The following is a 19,309-nucleotide window of genomic DNA, read 5'->3' as shown; positions in this document are numbered from 1 at the left end:
GGGGTGAGAGGGTCAGTAAAGTCTGAAACTCCATTAGGTCCTGGTGAGAGGGCAATGAACAAAGGTCAGCTGATCCTAGTGAGTTACCTTTACCACCAGAACAGATCATTAGGGCAGAGTCGCCGTTGAGTATAGTTGGATATCAGTACAATTACTCAACTCTGAGATAAACGTTAGTTGCACAACATGCGAGGTAAGTAATACAACGCGTAAGAAAGTACTACCACTTAACTCGTGTTTCCAATTCGGGGAACAAGGGCCGGTCGTGTAAGACGCGTGCCGGATGAGAATAGCACACGACTCCAATGTAGAAAGTCAATTGAAGGGAAAGAGGATGCATAATAATAACAAGCAGCCTATTTAACTTCAATTCAATCCTGTGAACGCAGGGGGACTGACGAAACATTCTAAATGAATTGGAAGCAACTAGAGAAGGATGTACCACACAGAACTAGGCGCTGTCACGATGAATCCCGTGACCCTTCGATAGCAGCACCGTTTCGATCCGTCACGTAACAGTCGTTGTACCACACACTATCTACAGGTACCAGTGGTGCCCTTTTTCTTCTGTTACATGTGTCTATGTACATATTCGGATAGGTGAGAAACCTCTTTGTGAAAACCCAACTGGGATAATCTCAAAAGAGGACAACTGGCCCCTACCTAGCACAGCCTTCCTCCATGATGTTTCTCCTCTGTCCCCTGCGACCGAGTTTGAGAGGACCTGCTTCAATGATTGTTAATAAGCCAGTGGTATAGCAGAGTTTGGTAAGCTCCATATACTCTGTGCGTATAAATTTGTCAAAGTTTTCCTCACCCATTCTATTGTCACATTATGAGCCGCTTCTGAGCTGAGGTAATGAATTGAAATTGTCTTGTCAATCTCACTAGGTTGAACTTTGCGCCGTTCGTGGTCAATACCCTTTTTCACCCTTTCCTTGTCCAAAGCCAGGACTGATACAGTGATGGTGTCAGTACCAATGTGATGTTCTGCATCTGTCACCAGACCATTGTCGAAAAAGGATTGAAGCTTTTCAGTCACACTCCTGCTGGTCAATTTCATCATGAGTTCTAGGGTACGGGTATTTGATGTATGCTCATGCTGTTCAGCTACAGCACAAATCTCTGATCCAAGCTCAGCTTTCAAAGTAGTTAATTCTGTTTCCACCAAGGATCCCACTCGGTCATTGGCCAACTCGGACTGACACCTAGCAAACACACTTTCTGCCGTCCATGTCTCCGGGTCTTGACGTTCAACCGATGGTCCTACCAGAACTTGACTCGAAACAACAATATTGACATTATCCTCCCCCCAGGCAAATTTCAGAATCAAGCCGACTGCTACATCCTCCCCCTCGTTATCCGGGCCTTGCGTGATTTCAGTGGGGATGAATACCCATTTGCCTGCCATTGTGGAAAAGTATTGGATATCAAGTAAGTAAGGAAGGGAGAGAATTTATGTCTCAAGGGGAAGTAGATCAGCCTTATCAAATCACGGCGGAGTTGAAATCGTGTACGTGTCGGGAGAAGGGAGGGTCCGTGCTGTGTATGAAGATCTCTGCCTCTAAAAGTACAGGTTTAGTGCCCAATACTGTTGCTTTTGTTGGTAGTGATTGCTAGAGCGGTAGTTACAGGCAAATGTATCCGGTAGTTCTTAGCTCTGTAGAAAGCAATGAAGAACCACCAGGAAGGAAACAATTTGGTAGTATGAGTTGCTTATCACAATGAAGTGTATTTCAACACTCCCCCTTGTCACATACTTCTTATTTGTCCTTTTCCCGGTATACCTGCTAGGTGCCGTACAGAAGACGTGCCACTTCGAAGTATCATGGGTCTGACAGTGCCAGACTGAAGATGTGACCCACACAAGAAGGATCACCATTTTTATGAGAAACACTTGCAGGTCCAGAACAACTTTACAGCTGTGACAAGATGGTCCTCATCTGTTCTCTGTTAAGAAGGGGAGGAAGTAGCTTATCAGACGCTTGCACTTTTCACTACACAAGATGAAGGTTCTTGCATCACTTTTCTTTCTCCCATGCATGTGTACCAGATTGCTTGTGGTAGTCTCCTTATGGTCACTTTCAAGTATCGTAGGCTTGATCTACAGTCAGTCTTGGCCAGCGATGTTTGACAAACTTCAAATCATCTGAGCTGCATGACCCAAAAGATGTGACTCTTCAAAGTGTCATGACTTCAACCTGTGCAGCTTTGAAGTGGCACACATCTTCAGTCTGGAATGTAAAGGGATCTGTCACAGGGTTGATTCTTTGTTTACTTCTCAGGACCGACGGCCAATAACTTTGTGGACTACAACCTTCAACAGCCATGTTCTTTGAGATATGAATAGGTGACAATAACTTCTGGGTGTGATAACTCTGTGCTTTACTAACTTCTATCACTAAGCCAACAACCAGAGATCGTCAAAGATCTCTGGGAACTTGGGCCTTTAAGTACTTTGTTCCTCCCTAACTTCCCCAACACAGAACTGTCACGACTCTACCAAGCGTGACCCGAGTTCACGTGATTTCAACACATTCCAACTGAATTCATGCGACTTGGATATAAGTTCCAATGAATTCATATCTGTACCTGTGATATCACCATGATATCATACGAGTTCATCATGATACCATATGAGTTCACCATGATACCATTTGAGTTCACCATTGTTACGGAGTAACAACGAATCGAGAGGACTCTATCGAGTTCGACGGATTAGGACAGAGGAAAGCGGGAGTTGGAGGCAGTGCTGCAGTAGGTAGGGACAGGTTTTCCCCTTTCGAGATTTCCCCACTGGGTTTGCTCAAAGCGGTTTTTCACCTGTCCGAGTATGTACGTAGACGCTTGCAGCAGGAAGGAGACGAGGACAAGGATAGCCGTAGACAGTATATAGTACAATCAGCAAAGTACCAACTTTGCTGATTCTTCAATATCATTCTTTGGCTACATCGATTGCAGAGGAGACACGATCCATTAGCACCAGAGCCCCTAGATTTCCACGAGACATCCATCGAGTTCGACCCAACCTGCGACCTAGTCGTCGTGTTTCCAGTACCGTTACAAGTTGAAGAATCAGCCTTACGCACCTTGGGTCGAATCGGAGAGTACTGTATGCTCACCAGAGGGAAAGCGCGGAAAATGATACCAGAAAAAGAGGAGTTGGAACAAGGGCTGGTCCCAGAGGAAGAAATACCAACAAGTTCTTCGAGAAGTACCATTTCACATGATCTCACTTCTACCACCACTACCCCAGATCCGCTGAATGAGTTATCGCAGCAGTTGTCACAATTGTTAGCCATTATGACGATGCAACAAAAGGAACAAAATGCATTAAGAGAAGAACTGGCTACGATGAAAGCTGACCGACAGAACCAACAGCTACTCACATCGAAAGGGGCAAGTTCGATCGAAGTCGAAGAAAACAAGCCGTATTTGGAGCCAAAACTTAACAACAACGAACGAACAGGAAGAACCAGGTGTGCGGATCCACCTACCTTCAGTGGAGAACGAGGAGAATTGGACAACTTCCTTGCAGCATGTCACATGAACTTCGAGTTCAAAGGGGCAGAGTACGCCACCGATCGCAGGAAGATCCTGTTCATGTACGGGTATCTTCGAGGCACCCCTCAAATGCTTCTAACCCCGGCCATAACCAATCCAAGTATATGGAATTCGACCGAATGGCTAGAGAGCTACGACAAATTCATTCAGCATTTACAAACTCAATTTGGAGATAGTAACATGGCAGGTACGGCTATGATGAAATTGCAAGAGTTAAGACAGACTGATACGGCCGCCGAGTATTTTGCCAACTTTGAACTTTGGTCCACACACCTTGGAAAGGTACCAGATGCAATGAAAATCGCCTCAGCCATACAGGGCCTGAAGGAAGAGCTACTGAAGGTGGTAGTGGTAAATAACACCGACCCTCGAACCAAATCGGACTGGATCTATTTCAAACAGCATGTGATAGGGACTGAGGAGAACCAACGGATGGCTGAAACGATGATTGCAGCGAATCGATGGGCTGCTAGACGCAAACATGAGACGACCTGGCTTCCCCCTCGATCGAATTCGATGCGATTGGATACTAGTTTGCCCAACCCGGTAGAACGCCACTCACAATCGACTGGTAGAGGACCCTTGCCCGGTGGAAAACCAGGGATGATGAATTATGGTCTACCAAATGACCCTCCGGTCACTTGGACAGAGGACGGAGGACGTCTCAGCGAGAACGAAATGACTTGGAGGAGGGAGAACCGACGTTGTCTCAAATGTAGAAGTCCAGAACATTACGCCAACAACTGTCCAAATGGAGGAAATACGAGAAACAACATTAGGGGATCCCCAAACCCGCATAGCTCACCAATTCCTAGTGGATCGAACTCGATCCCAACCGGATCCAAAGGGCCATTAGTTTGAGGAATGGCGGTAACCTTTGAAGAAGAGGGAAACGAATACCTGGCCTAAGTGATGCGACCACTTGCGGCCAGGATCTAACAGAATCGCACAAAATTCAACTACCAATAGATCTTAGTAATGACTCGGCTATAATATACATAAAAATACAGACAGAAGAAGATACCCTACGATTTGGAATGTTAGTTGATACCGGAGCTACCGGAAGATACGTACAGCCGGCCTGTCCATTATACCATTTATTCCCCAAAAGACAGTATCGGGAACCACGGAAGATTAGGTTCCTCGATGGAACAACCGCGACGTTAGTGACCAAGTATGTAGAAGCTGAATTGGATTTAGGAGAAGGACTCAAGATTGCGACTCGATTGGATGTGATGGCATACGAAGGCCCCGAGGTACTGGTGGGATTGGATTTCCTGAAACAGTTTAGGGCAAGGATTGATTGTGGAAAGGGATTGATCGAGTTCGACGGAATCGGACAAGATAACGGTTGGAAGTATCCGAGGTTGGAGGAAGGATTGGTAAGAGGAACAGCATTGGAAAAAGGAGAACATGAGATGAGCGAAGAAGAGTTACGACAGGTCATACCGACACAATGGCACCCATCAATAAAGGGAACCACCGAACTTCACCCAGTTGCGTATTGGTCTCGAGCAATGACACCCTGTGAGCTAAACTACACGGTAGGAGAGAAAGAATTACTAGCCATCGTGGATTGCTTGGTCGCCTGGAGGCCCTACTTGGCCAACAGCAGTGATGTTATAAAGGTCATTACAGATCACAAGAACTTAGAGTACTTCCAAAGCAAACGACAACTAAATCGAAGGCAGATGAGATGGTTGGAAATATTGGGAGACTTCAACATAGAGATCACTTATCGACCGGGTAGCAAAAATGGGGGAGCAGATGCTCTGACGAGACGAGGTGTCACGACCCGGCTAAGACAGTGTCGTGACCCATGACCCTGAGGCGAGAAGAGACGAGGAGACACGAGGAGACACGAGGAGACACGAGGAGACACGAGGAGACACGAGGAGACACGAGAGGAGACGAGGAGACACGAGGGGAGACGACATTGGATGTGCATGAGATCCCCTTTGAAAAGTATAAATACTGGACCTATCTACTTTGTAGTTTCTTTTCTCCAAGGATCAAAATATTATTTGCCACTCACAAAAGACCTCTTCTTGACATATTACTTACATCCCAACACATCCCTCATTATCATTACCCCTGTCCACACCATCACACACACCCTTATTGTCATCTCGACCTGCCCGGATCCTTCGCAAGTCACTTTAGTCGTCCGACCACATCACAAGTCTGCGGACAACATACTAATCGTCGTTGTCAAGCTAACTAAACAGTTGCAGTCCACCTGTCTTTGGTCCATTGAGGTCTGTCAAGGACAGGACCGTGACACGAGGAGATTATCATCCGGGAAGAGGGAGTAGCAAGGACCCGGATCTAAACAAAGGCAACTGGCTACAATTGCTACCGACACGCGAACAAGTTGGATCGAATTCAATGGACATCAGAACACAAAGGACCAAGACACATAGTAAGAGGAGCAATCCGGGAAGATTCATTATTCGGACTCATCAAGAACGGACTGAAAGACTCAGAAGACATAGCAAACATACGACAACTAGGACTACAGATGACACAGACACATAGCACACAGAGCACACCGAGCACCCAGAACACACAGGACACACAGAAGACACAGGCTAGCAGCGAGACACCAATAGTATCATGGACACAGAGCGGATTACTCTTGTACAAAAACAGAGTAGTCATACCAGAGGGACAGGCAAGATTAGAAGTAATGAAAGCAAGACACGATTCGATACTAGTGGGTCATCCAGGAAGAGACAAAACTATCACCATGGTCAAAGAGGACTATTACTGGCCACATTTGGACGAGTATATTGCAAAATACGTAAAAGGATGCGAGATCTGTAACCGACACAAGATTCATCGACACCAGCCGTATGGACATCTAGTCTCTTTACCAGTACCCACACTTCCCTGGACAGATATCTCTATGGACATGGTGGGACCCCTACCAAAATCGACCGAGTTCGACGCGATACTGGTGATAGTCGATCGACTAACCAAGATGGCTAGATTTGTTCCATGTACAACTGGACTAACAGCGAACAAAGTGGCCGACATCTACATCAAGGAGATCTTTTCAAAACATGGAGTACCTCGAACAATTGTATCAGATAGGGGAACTCAGTTTACAGCGGAAATTTGGAAGGAAATATGTCAGTTCTTGGGAATAAAGAACTTATACTCGACTGCGTATCACCCTCAAACAGATGGACAAACTGAGCGAGTAAATCAACAGATGGAAATCCTGCTCGGAATGTATGTAAACTACAACATGGACAATTGGGATCAACTTCTACCAATTGCTGAGTTCGCTTATAACTGTTCGCCACATAGTAGCCACGGTCTGTGTCCTTTTGAAGCCTGTTACGGCTATGTGCCGCACTACGACATCCATTCGCACGATATTCGATCAAAGTCAAACAAGTTGGAGAAGAAATGGAGAGATATGGGAGAGTTGCATGCGACTGTTCAAGAACAGGTCAGGATGGCGAATGAAATTAGTGCAGAGTACTACAACAGGAGACACAAGAGCATACCAGAAGAATTCAGAAAGGGAGAACAGGTACTACTAAGTACGAAGTATCTTACGACGGAACGACCCAGTCGAAAACTAGAAGCAAAATACATTGGCCCCTTCAAGATCATAAGGAAAGTTGGAAAAAATGCTTTCGAATTAGATCTACCTCCATCAATGAAAGTGCACAATGTCTTCAATGTCACGCTGTTGGAACCATATCCTAATGATATGATACCAGGTCGACAGATACCACCCCCACCGCCTGTAGTAATTAACGGCCAGGATGAATTCCATGTGGAAGCAATCGTGGACAGCAGAATTCGACGAGGAAAGGAAGAATTCAAGGTAAAATGGTTAGGATACACAGGAAATGCGGCCTATGACTGGGAACCACGAGAAAATGTAGAAGAGTTGGCCGTTTTTGGTGAATTTTTGGAAAAGAGGAAGAGGGACCCCAGAAGAAAGTGAGAATTCGATCAAGATCAACAAAACTGGGTCAGAAATGAATGCATACACAGGAAGTATAGCTACAAATAGAGAGATATAAACACACTACTCAATGGAGGCGTTAGAATCGGCTCGGGGACGACGGGCCGAAGCGGGAATACGAATGACATTGCGGGGAAGAGGAGTATGGGGAGAAGAGGATGGACCGGCAACTGGCTGAGAGGAACTCAATCCTGTAGGATCACCAGTAGAAGTAAGATGATCCAGAGTTTCATCGGCAGAGGGAGGAGCGTAGTTGGCGGAAATAAGATGAAGGGATTTGTAAAGAGCCAGATGTTGAGAAGGGAGAGGAAGGAGAAGGGAGGTAAAGAGATGGATGTAACCCGAAAGTTGGGTCAGACAGGCGGGTTGGTCATGGGCAGGAAGGGATCGATAACGGACCGAAGCCGCACAAAGTTCGTGCTCCAGGACAAAGGTAACCTTGGAAGTGACCGTTCTTGCTCCCACAACAATACCCTATACATCAACATCGACCAAGTTCGAAGGAAATAGACAGGTACCTCACGGAATTTGGACTCAGGGTTGTTGGTCTTCACCGAACATTTTGAAGTACCCTTAGCAGAGCATTCACCACACACACCACCGACTGAATTGCATCAACATTGAACGAGTCGCAGCAAGAACTTACGAGGGCCAATACATCCAACACGAAAGTTTTCACCACCATCGAGACGACGTTGACAATCGGTACAGAGCTCACCCTCTAGCCGAACGACAGCACCATTTTTGTTGCGGAGGCGCCAACCTTGGGCCAAACGATCGAGCTAATGATTAGAATCGATGAAACTCAAGAGAATTCGAGGCTTACAGCATTCTTAAACCACTTTACAGTGGGCTTGATGGCGTTGGTTTCGCGGAAACGGTCCAGAGCTTCGTTCTTCAACGCGAGACGAACAGAGGAGAAGGTCATGCCGACCCAAAGGGTAGCTAACAAGTCAGAAGCGAACAGAACTCGGTGGAATTCTCACCGATTTCGGAGTCTTTTCTATCCTCGAGCAACTTAACCAGTTCCTTGTTGACGGTAACCTTGCGAGGGGCGTGAAAGATGTCACCAAGCTCGTCGGGAACCTCCACAAGTTCGTCGGAAGCCTCAGAAGGAGGACCAGTGGGTTGCTTACCGGGAGAATTTGCATTTTCGACGACGGTAGGGTGTTCGGATTCGACAGATTTGGCGGGAGATAGGTTCTCACCAGTGGCAGATGGCCCAGCACCCCCTGCGAAGTCGAAATATTGCTCGATGACATGGTCATCAAGGAGCGATTGTGCTTCGCGAGAAGGACCGGATTGATACTTCTCCTTAATGGTGTCGAGAGCTCGTCGAGACGCATCAACCAATGGGGGTTGAGAGGAGGCGGCTTGGGAAGTAATTCTCATTCTTTTCGTTTGACGCATGAGAAGTTCGGGGTCGACGTCGGGTAAAGTTGCCAAGGTAGAGGCTCGAGTTTGACGGGAGGGAGTGGAAGAGGACAACTAGTCTCGTCAGCCAGCGAGAAATATGAGGATATACATCGAATTCGAAAGGAATTGCTTACAGTACGCTTAGACATGCTCACAGACAGGTCAGAGTTGGAAGGATGCTCTAAGATATGAGTAAGATATGGATGGATAATGATAGATAAGTAAAAAGAATGACAAACAAGAGGTAAAGAGAGAATGAGGAGGAAAGAAGAGAAAAAAGACGGGGAGGTAACTTGGTCAGTAATTTCTCGATCACATTGGAGGTCCGTGCGGGTGACGCGTTTTCATGGCAACCGTCACACTAGCGTGGGTATGATGTCAGGGCGCACCAAAGGTGTCTAAGAACAATCCATGTGCATCACCTGGTTACAGGGTTCAGGATCCTCGGCGAGGATCCTTGAGACAGGGGGGGAAACTTGTTACGGAGTAACAACGAATCGAGAGGACTCTATCGAGTTCGACGGATTAGGACAGAGGAAAGCGGGAGTTGGAGGCAGTGCTGCAGTAGGTAGGGACGGGTTTTCCCCTTTCGAGATTTCCCCACTGGGTTTGCTCAAAGCGGTTTTTCACCTGTCCGAGTATGTACGTAGACGCTTGCAGCAGGAAGGAGACGAGGACAAGGATAGCCGTAGACAGTATATAGTACAATCAGCAAAGTACCAACTTTGCTGATTCTTCAATATCATTCTTTGGCTACATCGATTGCAGAGGAGACACGATCCATTAGCACCAGAGCCCCTAGATTTCCACGAGACATCCATCGAGTTCGACCCAACCTGCGACCTAGTCGTCGTGTTTCCAGTACCGTTACAACCATGATACCATATGAGTTCACCATGATACCATATGAGTTCACCATGAATTCATATGCATTCATCATGAGTTCATACGTGTTCACCATGAATACACCTGAACCCATATGGGTTCAGTCAGAAATCACCTGAATATTGTGTGAAACCGTCATGAACTCACCAGAGTTCATACAAGTCCGCATGGACTCACCTGATTCCGGGAAGAATCCACATGATATCAGTGTGAATCCACATGATATCAACCCGGATGATTCTGAATTCATACGACGAGTTTGCGCATCACAAATCCCTTGGAAAAGGATATAAGGAGGACATTTGTAGTTTGTAGTTTTCCTTTTCTCAAGGATCAAATTATTATTTGCCACTCACAAAAGACCTCTTCTTGACATACTACTTACATCCGACACATCCCTCATCATCATTACCCCTGTCCACATCATCACACACACCCTTATCGTCATCTCGACCTGCCCGGATCCTTTGCAAGTCACTTTAGTCGTCTGACCACATCACAAGTCTACGGACAACATACTAACCGTCGTTGTCCAAGCTAACTGAACAGTTGCAGTCCACCTGTCTTTGATCCATTGAGGTTTGTCAAGGACAGGACCGTGACAGTCCTGTTCAACCCAAAACCCCAAGCTGTGTACCTTGCAAACTTTGTCCCCAACGAAGTCCATGCATTCCTCACTTTGGACCTCCCTAACTTTGCATCTCCCTAACTTTGTATCTCCCTAACCTCATCTCTCCCTAACTTTGTATCCTTCAAACTTCCTACATGACTCAAGGACAAAGTTAGTCATGTAGTAAGTTCAGGAGATACAAGGTTAGGGAGATACAAAGTTAGGAGGATACAAAGGTAGGGAGATACAAAGTTTGCGAGGTATGAAGCTCGGAGCTTTGGGTTGACCAAAGTTCAGCGTAAGCAAAGTTAGGGAAGAACAATGTACTGTCATGAGTGATTCTGATGAATGGTTTCACTGCAAATGTGATCACTGGACTTGTTAATCATGTCAATTGATATTGAGAATACATATACAATGAAAAGTATATCACTTTATGCTTCTATTTATACTTGAACTGTCTGTTCCTTCTTCCCATCGATCTCATTCAACCCATGAGGGTCATTTCACAATCTTTCTAGGATCTCTGTCTTGACTGTTTGGTACTTAGCTTGTGAACCGAGTTCTCAAAAGTTTGACCTGGTTTATACCTAGGATTGAATCCACCCATATGAAAAGCAGCTCTTTCTAAATCTGTACCTTTTTTACTGAAATTTGAAAGAACGTTTTTATTTTGCTGCAAAATGTTACCAACCATGGTATCTGATAACTGTCCTAAAGTTTCACGATTTCTGTATGTGAATGGTGCTCCAGTCATCTTGAAATGACTTATAATCTCATCTTGATATGATTGAGCTTCCTGGCATTCAGGAGTATCGAATAATCTCTTAGCTCGTTCTGATACGAAAAAGCTTTCCTCATCTATCTTTGTCCCTTTTCCTTTTGAAGATTTATCTGTATCAAGGTCAAGATCATCTGAAGTAACATATTGATTTGTTGATTCCATACCTTGAGTTTGAGTTGAATCTTTTTCTTCTTTTAAATATTGTGATAGAACATGATGTATAGTAAGGGCATCACCTAGAGTACGATGTTGGAATAAAGCTTTATTAAACTCAACTCTTGCCTTAGCTTTGTCACCGGAGAACCCAGAAGCTATCTCATTATATGAAGAGTCTGGAATTGGATCCTATTTCATTGATTCTCCATATGCTCGATAACAATCTTTTAATTCTTTTTGAGTCAATCCACCAGATAGATTCTTTTTTGTCAAATCACCTAAAACACATGCAAAAGCTGATGCTTGTAATCCTTTTGAACGTTGATTTTTAATCCAAAGTTTCATTGCTTCTCCAACTCTGACTTGTGTTTCAGGTGAACAAGAAGCTACCCAATCAGGAACCCAAACTTCATCTGTTTGATTTTCATCATCATAATCATTGTCATCATCATTTTGTGTTTCTTTCCCAAAACCATCTTTACCATCAGTCTCGTTTTTTGGATTAGGAGATGAATTGGAAGTTTGTGAGGTGAAATTCCCATAGGATGTTCGGGTTCGTGAAGATTTAGCGACAAAACGATAATGAGGATTAGGGACAGGGACCATGGTTTCTTTATATTCGGGTAGTCGAGTCAATGGATGATAATGCTTTACAGTAGGGACGTCAATCGGAGATGAAGTGAGAGATTTTGTATCGTCATCATCTGATCCTGAATTTGATTTTAGATCAGGGAAAGAAACTTTATGTCTTGCGGTGTTGTCAGTATTAGGAAGACGACCAGAGTTTAGGTCATTAGTTGAAAAACCATCGCGTGGTAAACTCCACGGATCCAGTGTACCATCTTTGTGTTTAGCCAGATTGCCTCGAACGGTGGAACCAGTAGCATTAGAGGGAGATGTTGTACCTGAAGCTAGGTCTCTAGGTATGGTTAAGATTTCATCGCTTGAAGGAGGGAATGTATTGGTCTCTGGTGGAGGTTCGTTACGTGTACTACGTATGGAGAAAATGGGTTGCTGAAGGAGGTGAAGAATCGATGGGATCCCACTTTTAGGTCGGGAGTCAGCAGAAGGGGAGACGAGGGAAGGGGCGGAAGGGTCGGAAGGGTCGGAAGGGTATGGATCAGGTGGAATTGAAGGAGGTTCAGGTAGGGAAGAGTCGTCTGGTTCTCCGGTGGAAGTGCCAGTGGGTGCCGGTTCGGTTGTAATGTTGGATGAATCGACTGTTGACATGTTTTTTTTTTCTCTTTTTGTTGTTTGAAATTGGGCCGGCAAGGTCTCAGTTATTATAACAGGAATGAAGGTTGTGTATAGGTCGTGAAAGGGTTATTTCAGGCAGCACATAGATGTGATGAAAAGGTGAAGACTGAAGACGGGAGTGAGGGACGGAAGGAAAGAAGGAAAGAATGTATAGAAGGAAGGAATGGATAACAACAAGATGATATGAGAGGTGGTCGGAGGTGGTGAGAGACAGATCAGGAGAATTAAACGGGGACCAACGCCTACTTAATACAACTTGCGACATGCTTCATGTCATCGAGGAGAGACTCGAAAGGGAGAGGATCCTTTGTGCCGTGTGACAAATTCAAACTTTAGTTAATAGAAAGGGTAAACGAGGAGTTCAGTGTAAACGAGTTGTCGTGGATGACATCACAAAGTAAGACTACCTGCTTCAGTTTTGGACGAGGATGAGCAAGGGGTGAGAGGGTCAGTAAGGTCCAAGAAATCGATAGAGCCCTGACGAGAGGACGCTGAATAGTAGTACTACCTAGTGATTTCCCCGTATGACCTGAACAGATCATTATATCAGAGCGGTCGTTGAGTATAAGTACTCTTACTCAGCTATGGGATAATGTTAGTTGTGCGAGGCAAGTAAGTAATACTAAGTACTTACTAAGTAACTACTACTCGTAAGTACGAGTGCTCTACTAAGTAATGTGTTTCCAACTCGGAGAACAAAGGGAGGGGTGATATAGGCGCGCGAAATGACACCCCAGTTAGGCGCATCAAGGACGGAGCGGATGTCGGACCTGTTTCCCCCAGCAGTTTTCCCGATCATCCATCCATCTCCATTCCATCTTTTCTTACGTTTCTTCCTTTTTCCTCTTCTCACTGGTACCTTCTACCGCTTCCCCATCTTCTCTCCTCAGACAAAATGCTGTCCATATCCTCAGCTGCAAAACGCTCGGCGGGAGGTCTAAGACGACAGCTCGTTGCCCGATGTAAGCTCTGTTCTTCAACTTTTTCCCAACCTTCAACCGCTCACCCATGTCTTCTCCTTCGACCCGTTATCAAGAGCGATAAGCTGGTTGAGCCAAAGTAAATGAACTGTGTAGCTGATAACTAGCGTTCCATAACTCTCAACCACGCTCTGCTCTCACAAAATTCTCAATGCCCGCCATGTCCCCTACCATGACAGAAGGTGGGATCGCTTCGTGGAAAAAGAAAGAAGGAGAGACTTTTACAGCTGGAGATGTTCTGGTAGAGATTGAAACGGATAAAGCTACTATTGATGTGGAAGCTCAAGATGATGGTATTATGGTGAAGATCATTGTGGGTGACTTGACCATCTCTGACATTCGACTTCTTTCACCTACAATTCGTGACTGTGACACCCTCACGTCGCTTGAGAAACAGCTCATAAATGGTGCATTTCCATAAATGAGGAGAGATACTGATACTCAGTCCGAAGACGGAGCCAAGGGTATTCAAGTCGGGACTCCCATCGCTATCATCGCCGAAGAAGGTGACGATCTATCAGGTGCTGAAGCAATGGCAAAAGAAGCTGCTTCTGCTCCCTCTCCCGAACCCACTCAAGAAGAGTCTAAAGAGGAAAAACCGAAAGACAGTGGGAAAGCTGTGACTTCTCCAGTAGAGACTCCTGGAGATCAAAGTGGACTGGCTTCGAAAGATCCTCAAACTTCACCGCAGAAAGCACCTGAGAAGCCTGGGGAAGGAGAGAGACCTAAATTCTTTGCTAGTCCATTGGCGAGGAAACTCGCTTTGGAAAAAGGTATTCCTCTGGCTGAGATCAAGGGGACTGGACCAGATGGTCGGATCGTCAAGGTGGGACATACTCTGTTCTCATCGCTTGTCTTTCATTTCCTTTCCTCAAATTTTCGTATATTCGGAGTTGCCCTTGGAAGGCAATGGTATGAGTGAAGAGCCTCACTAATTATCAGGCCGACGTCGAGAAATACAAACCCGCCTCTTCTACCGCCACCACCCCCACTTCAGGAGCCACAGCCACCCCTGGGAAACCCGCGCCAGCAGCTTCAGCCGAATACGAGGATATTCCTACTACCAACATGCGCAAGATCATCGGTAAACGCTTAACTGAGAGTAAACAGCAATTGCCGCATTACTACCTGACCGTGGAGATCAACATGGGTGAGTGGGGGAATTTCTCTCATGTCCCTGCGTATCACAATTTATGTCTCTCATGATATCTAACTCCCCATCCCATGACCTCCATCAATCCTGCTCGTGATCTACTCTGAGCGTCGGCGTCCTCGTGTGATTTGAAACGCTCGTCTTCTCAGTGATTAATTTCTCACCGCTTGCCAGCTGTTACCAGATGTCACGGAGGAACTCGTAAGCTGACACTCAGATCGCATCCTTAAACTACGAGAGATGTTCAACAAAGCCGGTGAAGGAAAGACCAAGTTGAGCGTCAACGATTTCAGTCAGTCCTCAGCTCCATACCATGTGATCCAAGCTGACTGGTAGTTGTCAAAGCTGCCGCTTTAGCACTTGCCGAAGTACCCGAAGCGAACTCTGCATGGATGGGTGATTTCATTCGACAGTGAGTGCAAAGTTTTCTTTTCCTCTCCACGGCATATTTTCTGATAAGATCCAAAAGTTGATATTTTCAGATACAAACGTGCGGATATTTGCGTAGCCGTAGCGACACCAACAGGTCTAATCACACCTATCATAAAAGATGTCGGATCAAAAGGTCTCGCAACCATTTCCACCGAAACTAAATCACTCGCTTCCAGAGCAAGAGATGGCAAACTCAAACCAGAGGAATATCAAGGTGGTACTTTTACCATTTCCAATTTAGGAATGTACGGTGTAGATTCATTCACGGCAATTATCAACCCACCTCAATCTTGTATCCTAGCAGTGGGACAAACATCTCAAGTATTGAAACCTGATTCGAGCGAGGAAAAAGGTTTCAAAGTCGTCAATGTCATGAAAGCTACTTTGAGTAGTGATCATAGGACTGTTGATGGTGCAGTGGGAGCACGGTACATGAAGGCTTTTAGGGAATATATGGAACAACCTTTGACTTTTATGTTGTGAGGTGGTTTTATGAATATATCTACATTGGGTTTTGTGTTCTTCACAACTGATGGATTTCGTTCACAATGATGTGCATCTTTACTTCCCATCACTGCATCATGGGTATGCGAGTGAGAAGTGGGAGCGATTTGATAATCTCACGGAGACAAGTGGCAACAGGGGTTTAGAGGAGAAGGGAGGTGCGAGTGAGAACTCGAGGGTGATAGGTGTGACCAGGAACAATCTCATTTCCAATCTGAATGAATTTCAAGTAGTATTTCACTTTTCAACGTCTCACATGAGAGACAAGATGCTGATGATTGCATGATTGTTTGTTTTCTATTCATGTTGATCCTTTCCATGCCCGTTGGCCTTTTCTGTAGGTTCTTGAGGGATTTCAACATTTTTGATCCATGCTCCTATTGAACCCCTACGTATCAGCACGAGTCATTCCGAAGCACAAGAGCACCAGATCGTCAAAGCCTCAGATCACCAAATCACACAAAGTATTAAAGTGTCAAAGTTCCAAATCCAACACGTAACGATTTCCTTGGACCATTGAGTGCACTTCCAACAGGGACAGGTAGACTAATGAGAAAGAAATGAACCGGTTCAACCCAAGAAAGATCATTCTCACTGAGAAAGACGAGTCAACAGGGATAAAGATAGACAGAAGAGAGGGGCCAAGAGGGAAAGAAGGAAGAGACGTAACGCAGGAAGATGTGGAAGTGGAAGGAGGTAGGGAGGAAACAACAGAAGGGAGGGGAAAATGACCCACAAAAACCCCTCATGTCTTAAAAAACAAGCTCTCATAGTTCCTTTACTCCAAAATCTTATAGCATAAGATAAAGTGGAGATGGTAGCTGCGTGACCCCGGATGAAACATCCTCCAAAGAATACTCGGTCGAGGTTATATTTCGCAGCGTTCATATATCTACCAGTAAGCCACAACTCCTCGATATCTGAGATACTACGAATGGCTAGACAGAATGTGGATACACCCCCTTGAGACTCAGACAGAGAGTTCACGTGTGTTTCACCAGAACGGTCCCAGTCAGGCGAGGTAAAACGGTGCGCGGTGGGGTCTGCGGTGGTGCGCCAAGAGGTGGTCAAAAATGGTGGGATAGGAGGTAAGAAGATATGTGGGGTGTGTTGTAGTATACAGCGGGAAGACTGGTCAAGATACAAGGTGTCGATACTGAAATGTGGATTATCTCAGGTCTGAACATGTGAAACATCTGGAAAGTCAAGAAGGTGTGAAGAGAGAGGATGACAGGGGGGGAGAGGGTGAGGGGGGGGGGGGGGGGACTTTAACTCACGCGACATGCCCAATATTATTCGAAATGGCATATAACAAACTTCTGGCTATATCCGCTTGACTGAATTTTTTCATCCTCTCTTCTCTACTTGTTCCTTTTCTGAACACCTTTCCAAAAGTCGATGCGATGGTGGATGATTTAAGACCGATTTTCGAATAGTCCGAACCGTAAATATCACCGACAAGCATATCCACACCTGAATTGTCGCCTTGTTCGGACAGTGCGAGCATGTCTAAAGTAAGTCAGCATATATGACAACTGCACATATGCCGTATGATTCGAGTTCACAATCCCATATGAGCAATATGCGGGTTTCGGGAGAGGAGATATGATGTCGACAACGATCTCGGGCACGAGGATTGATGTGGGATATATTGTATGTGTTTAGACTCACCATCAAACGACCTCGCATCAGTCAACAAACTCAACAAACCCCATAGGGTCCCTCCACCCAAACTTGTCCCACTAACACGTTCAAATCCACCATCTTCATCAACTTTCACTATACTTACTCCACTACCAATATTGACGATTAAACAAGGAAAATGTGGCGTTTCTTCATCTTCCTTTGGTGTAGGTGCGAAAGTGACTTGATATGTAGGTGGACTAGGTGAAGGTCTAGGTAATTCACCATCTTGTATTTTCTTTCCTAAATTCACAGAATGTGATACTTTATATACTAATTCTTCAGAGAACCAAAATACCTCTTCAGGAACTCGAGTGACGAATGCTAAACCAAGTAACAAACATTCCATTTCTTCTTCTCTTCTAACTTCTACTCCAAGTTCTGAAGTAAGACGTGAATAATACATATGAGCTCCTCCACCTGTAGCCATGACTTTGACTGTGGATCGCATCTTTTCAAGGGATACATGATTGGCTTTGGCCGAAGAGGATATGAGATCTTGTAAGAAAGAAATGAGATCGTCGATATGTTCAGTTTCGAATCTAGCGAAATTGAGTAGACCACCGGGAAGAGGTGGAGGGAGGGAAGAACGTCGGGAGGATGCGTGTGGACGAGAATGAGTGAAACGTCTTTTGGGTGTCAAGTTTTGAGGAGTGAGAGCTCCGTTCACTTTCGGACGTTGACAAGTGTCGGTGGAGGAAGATGTGGGAATGGTAGTATGTTCTGTTTCATGATGTGGAGAGATTGTCGAAGTGGAAGTAGCCGTACCTGTGGACGAGGAAGCGGTAGAAGAAGTTAAAGGTTGAGGAGGATGAGGGTGAAGGAATGGGGAAGAAGGCCCAGATGTAGGAGAGTGAGAAAGAGGGAGAGAAGTTCGAGTGAAATAAACGACTTTGGCTAAAGATCCACCTATCTATCATGTCAGATCTCGTCTCTATAATCGTGATTGAGAACCGTTCAGTCTGTGACAGTAAATCATTATCATCATATCCGAGGAATGAGATCATCGATGATGCGGGATGAGCAAAGAACAGGAAGGTGATTTCGAGGTGAGTCACCCTTGGGTAGGAGAGGTGGGATGATATAACACCACTCACATCGATGGCAATATGGGATACAGGTTCAATGTAATGAGGTAGATATATACCTCTCGAATCCCTAGTCTTTTCATCAGCTAGTCGTCCCTCCTACGATAGCTGACTCACCGCCGGGGAAGCCTCTTCAACAATCTGAGCTCCTGTAGTATCCACCACTATTCTCCTAGCTTGAGGAATTGAAATATCGGGCATGGCGACTTCCCGTATACTTTTACCCTACAGTATATTCTAAAACTAATGAGAAATGATGAGAAGGAGAGGAAGGAAGGGTCGAGGGCTTTGATAATTGGAGACCGGCGGGTTGGAAAGAAATCCTTTGTTCCACTATGACGACGGTGACGGATTAGTCATTCACACGAATACCGTTGTATTCAGACTTTACATTCATGACGTAGGTCGCGCTAAAGAAAGAAAGGTGAGTGTAGCATAGACAAAGTTAGAGGTTGACGGGAAGAGGAGGGGGGGGGGGCGGGGGTTGTGGGATGTAAGGGGGGGAAAAAAAGGGGGGGGGAAAACGCAAGGGGGACAATAATTCAAAATTGACGGGCCACCTCTATCATGGAAATTTCAACATTTTCCCCTTTCTCACAAATTCGAATTTTTAGAATGATTTCCCTTCTCATGGACCCCGGTGTCATCCCAAGACAACCCTGTGCAGATTGACTTTCATAAATTGCGGACCTGGAAGATGTCAATTTGACTCTAAACATGGGTCCCTCGGCTCAAGTATTTTCGTGGAGCGGAATGGAAAGAGCCCCGAGAGGGAAAAATTTCTTGCATTATGACCGGGTCGAAGAACG

At 45.4% G+C, this 19,309-nt stretch overlaps 5 protein-coding genes across 5 annotated transcripts; 1 reads left to right on the top strand and 4 right to left on the bottom strand.

The window, feature by feature from the left end:
• Positions 1-739: 739 nt before the first annotated feature.
• On the bottom strand, positions 740-1,411 carry TREMEDRAFT_65135 (uncharacterized protein; the record flags this gene model as incomplete). The annotated part of the gene is made up of 1 exon (XM_007007316.1): positions 740-1,411. One exon carries the CDS (start codon positions 1,409-1,411, stop codon positions 740-742), a length of 672 nt encoding a protein of 223 aa, XP_007007378.1.
• A 6,675-nt stretch (positions 1,412-8,086) lies between these two features.
• TREMEDRAFT_65132 (uncharacterized protein) lies at positions 8,087-9,117 on the bottom strand (the record flags this gene model as incomplete). Its single annotated transcript, XM_007007315.1, has 5 exons — positions 8,087-8,124; positions 8,199-8,334; positions 8,379-8,440; positions 8,503-9,040; positions 9,103-9,117. 5 exons carry the CDS (start codon positions 9,115-9,117, stop codon positions 8,087-8,089), a joined length of 789 nt encoding a protein of 262 aa, XP_007007377.1.
• Positions 9,118-11,592: 2,475 nt separating this feature from the next.
• Positions 11,593-12,633, bottom strand: TREMEDRAFT_65131 (uncharacterized protein; the record flags this gene model as incomplete). The annotated part of the gene is made up of 1 exon (XM_007007314.1): positions 11,593-12,633. The coding sequence occupies one exon, from the start codon at positions 12,631-12,633 to the stop codon at positions 11,593-11,595; it is 1,041 nt and encodes a 346-aa protein (XP_007007376.1).
• An 836-nt stretch (positions 12,634-13,469) lies between these two features.
• On the top strand, positions 13,470-15,968 carry TREMEDRAFT_74672 (uncharacterized protein). Its single transcript, XM_007007393.1, has 7 exons — positions 13,470-13,622; positions 13,748-13,953; positions 14,086-14,466; positions 14,583-14,790; positions 15,011-15,085; positions 15,130-15,205; positions 15,276-15,968. The coding sequence occupies exons 1-7, from the start codon at positions 13,556-13,558 to the stop codon at positions 15,706-15,708; spliced, it is 1,446 nt and encodes a 481-aa protein (XP_007007455.1). The 5' UTR covers positions 13,470-13,555; the 3' UTR covers positions 15,709-15,968.
• Positions 15,969-15,974: 6 nt separating this feature from the next.
• On the bottom strand, positions 15,975-18,704 carry TREMEDRAFT_40740 (uncharacterized protein; the record flags this gene model as incomplete). The annotated part of the gene is made up of 6 exons (XM_007007220.1): positions 15,975-16,117; positions 16,466-16,621; positions 17,007-17,238; positions 17,401-18,325; positions 18,510-18,575; positions 18,618-18,704. The coding sequence occupies 6 exons, from the start codon at positions 18,699-18,701 to the stop codon at positions 16,027-16,029; spliced, it is 1,554 nt and encodes a 517-aa protein (XP_007007282.1). The 3' UTR covers positions 15,975-16,026.
• Positions 18,705-19,309: the final 605 nt, after the last annotated feature.

The sequence above is a fragment of the Tremella mesenterica genome (assembly GCF_000271645.1).
Source record: "Tremella mesenterica DSM 1558 unplaced genomic scaffold TREMEscaffold_13, whole genome shotgun sequence".
In the NCBI taxonomy this organism is placed as follows: Eukaryota; Fungi; Basidiomycota; class Tremellomycetes; order Tremellales; family Tremellaceae; genus Tremella; species Tremella mesenterica.
The sequence above is the reverse complement of the archived record's forward strand: the minus strand, read 5'-3'. Positions and strand labels throughout refer to the sequence as shown.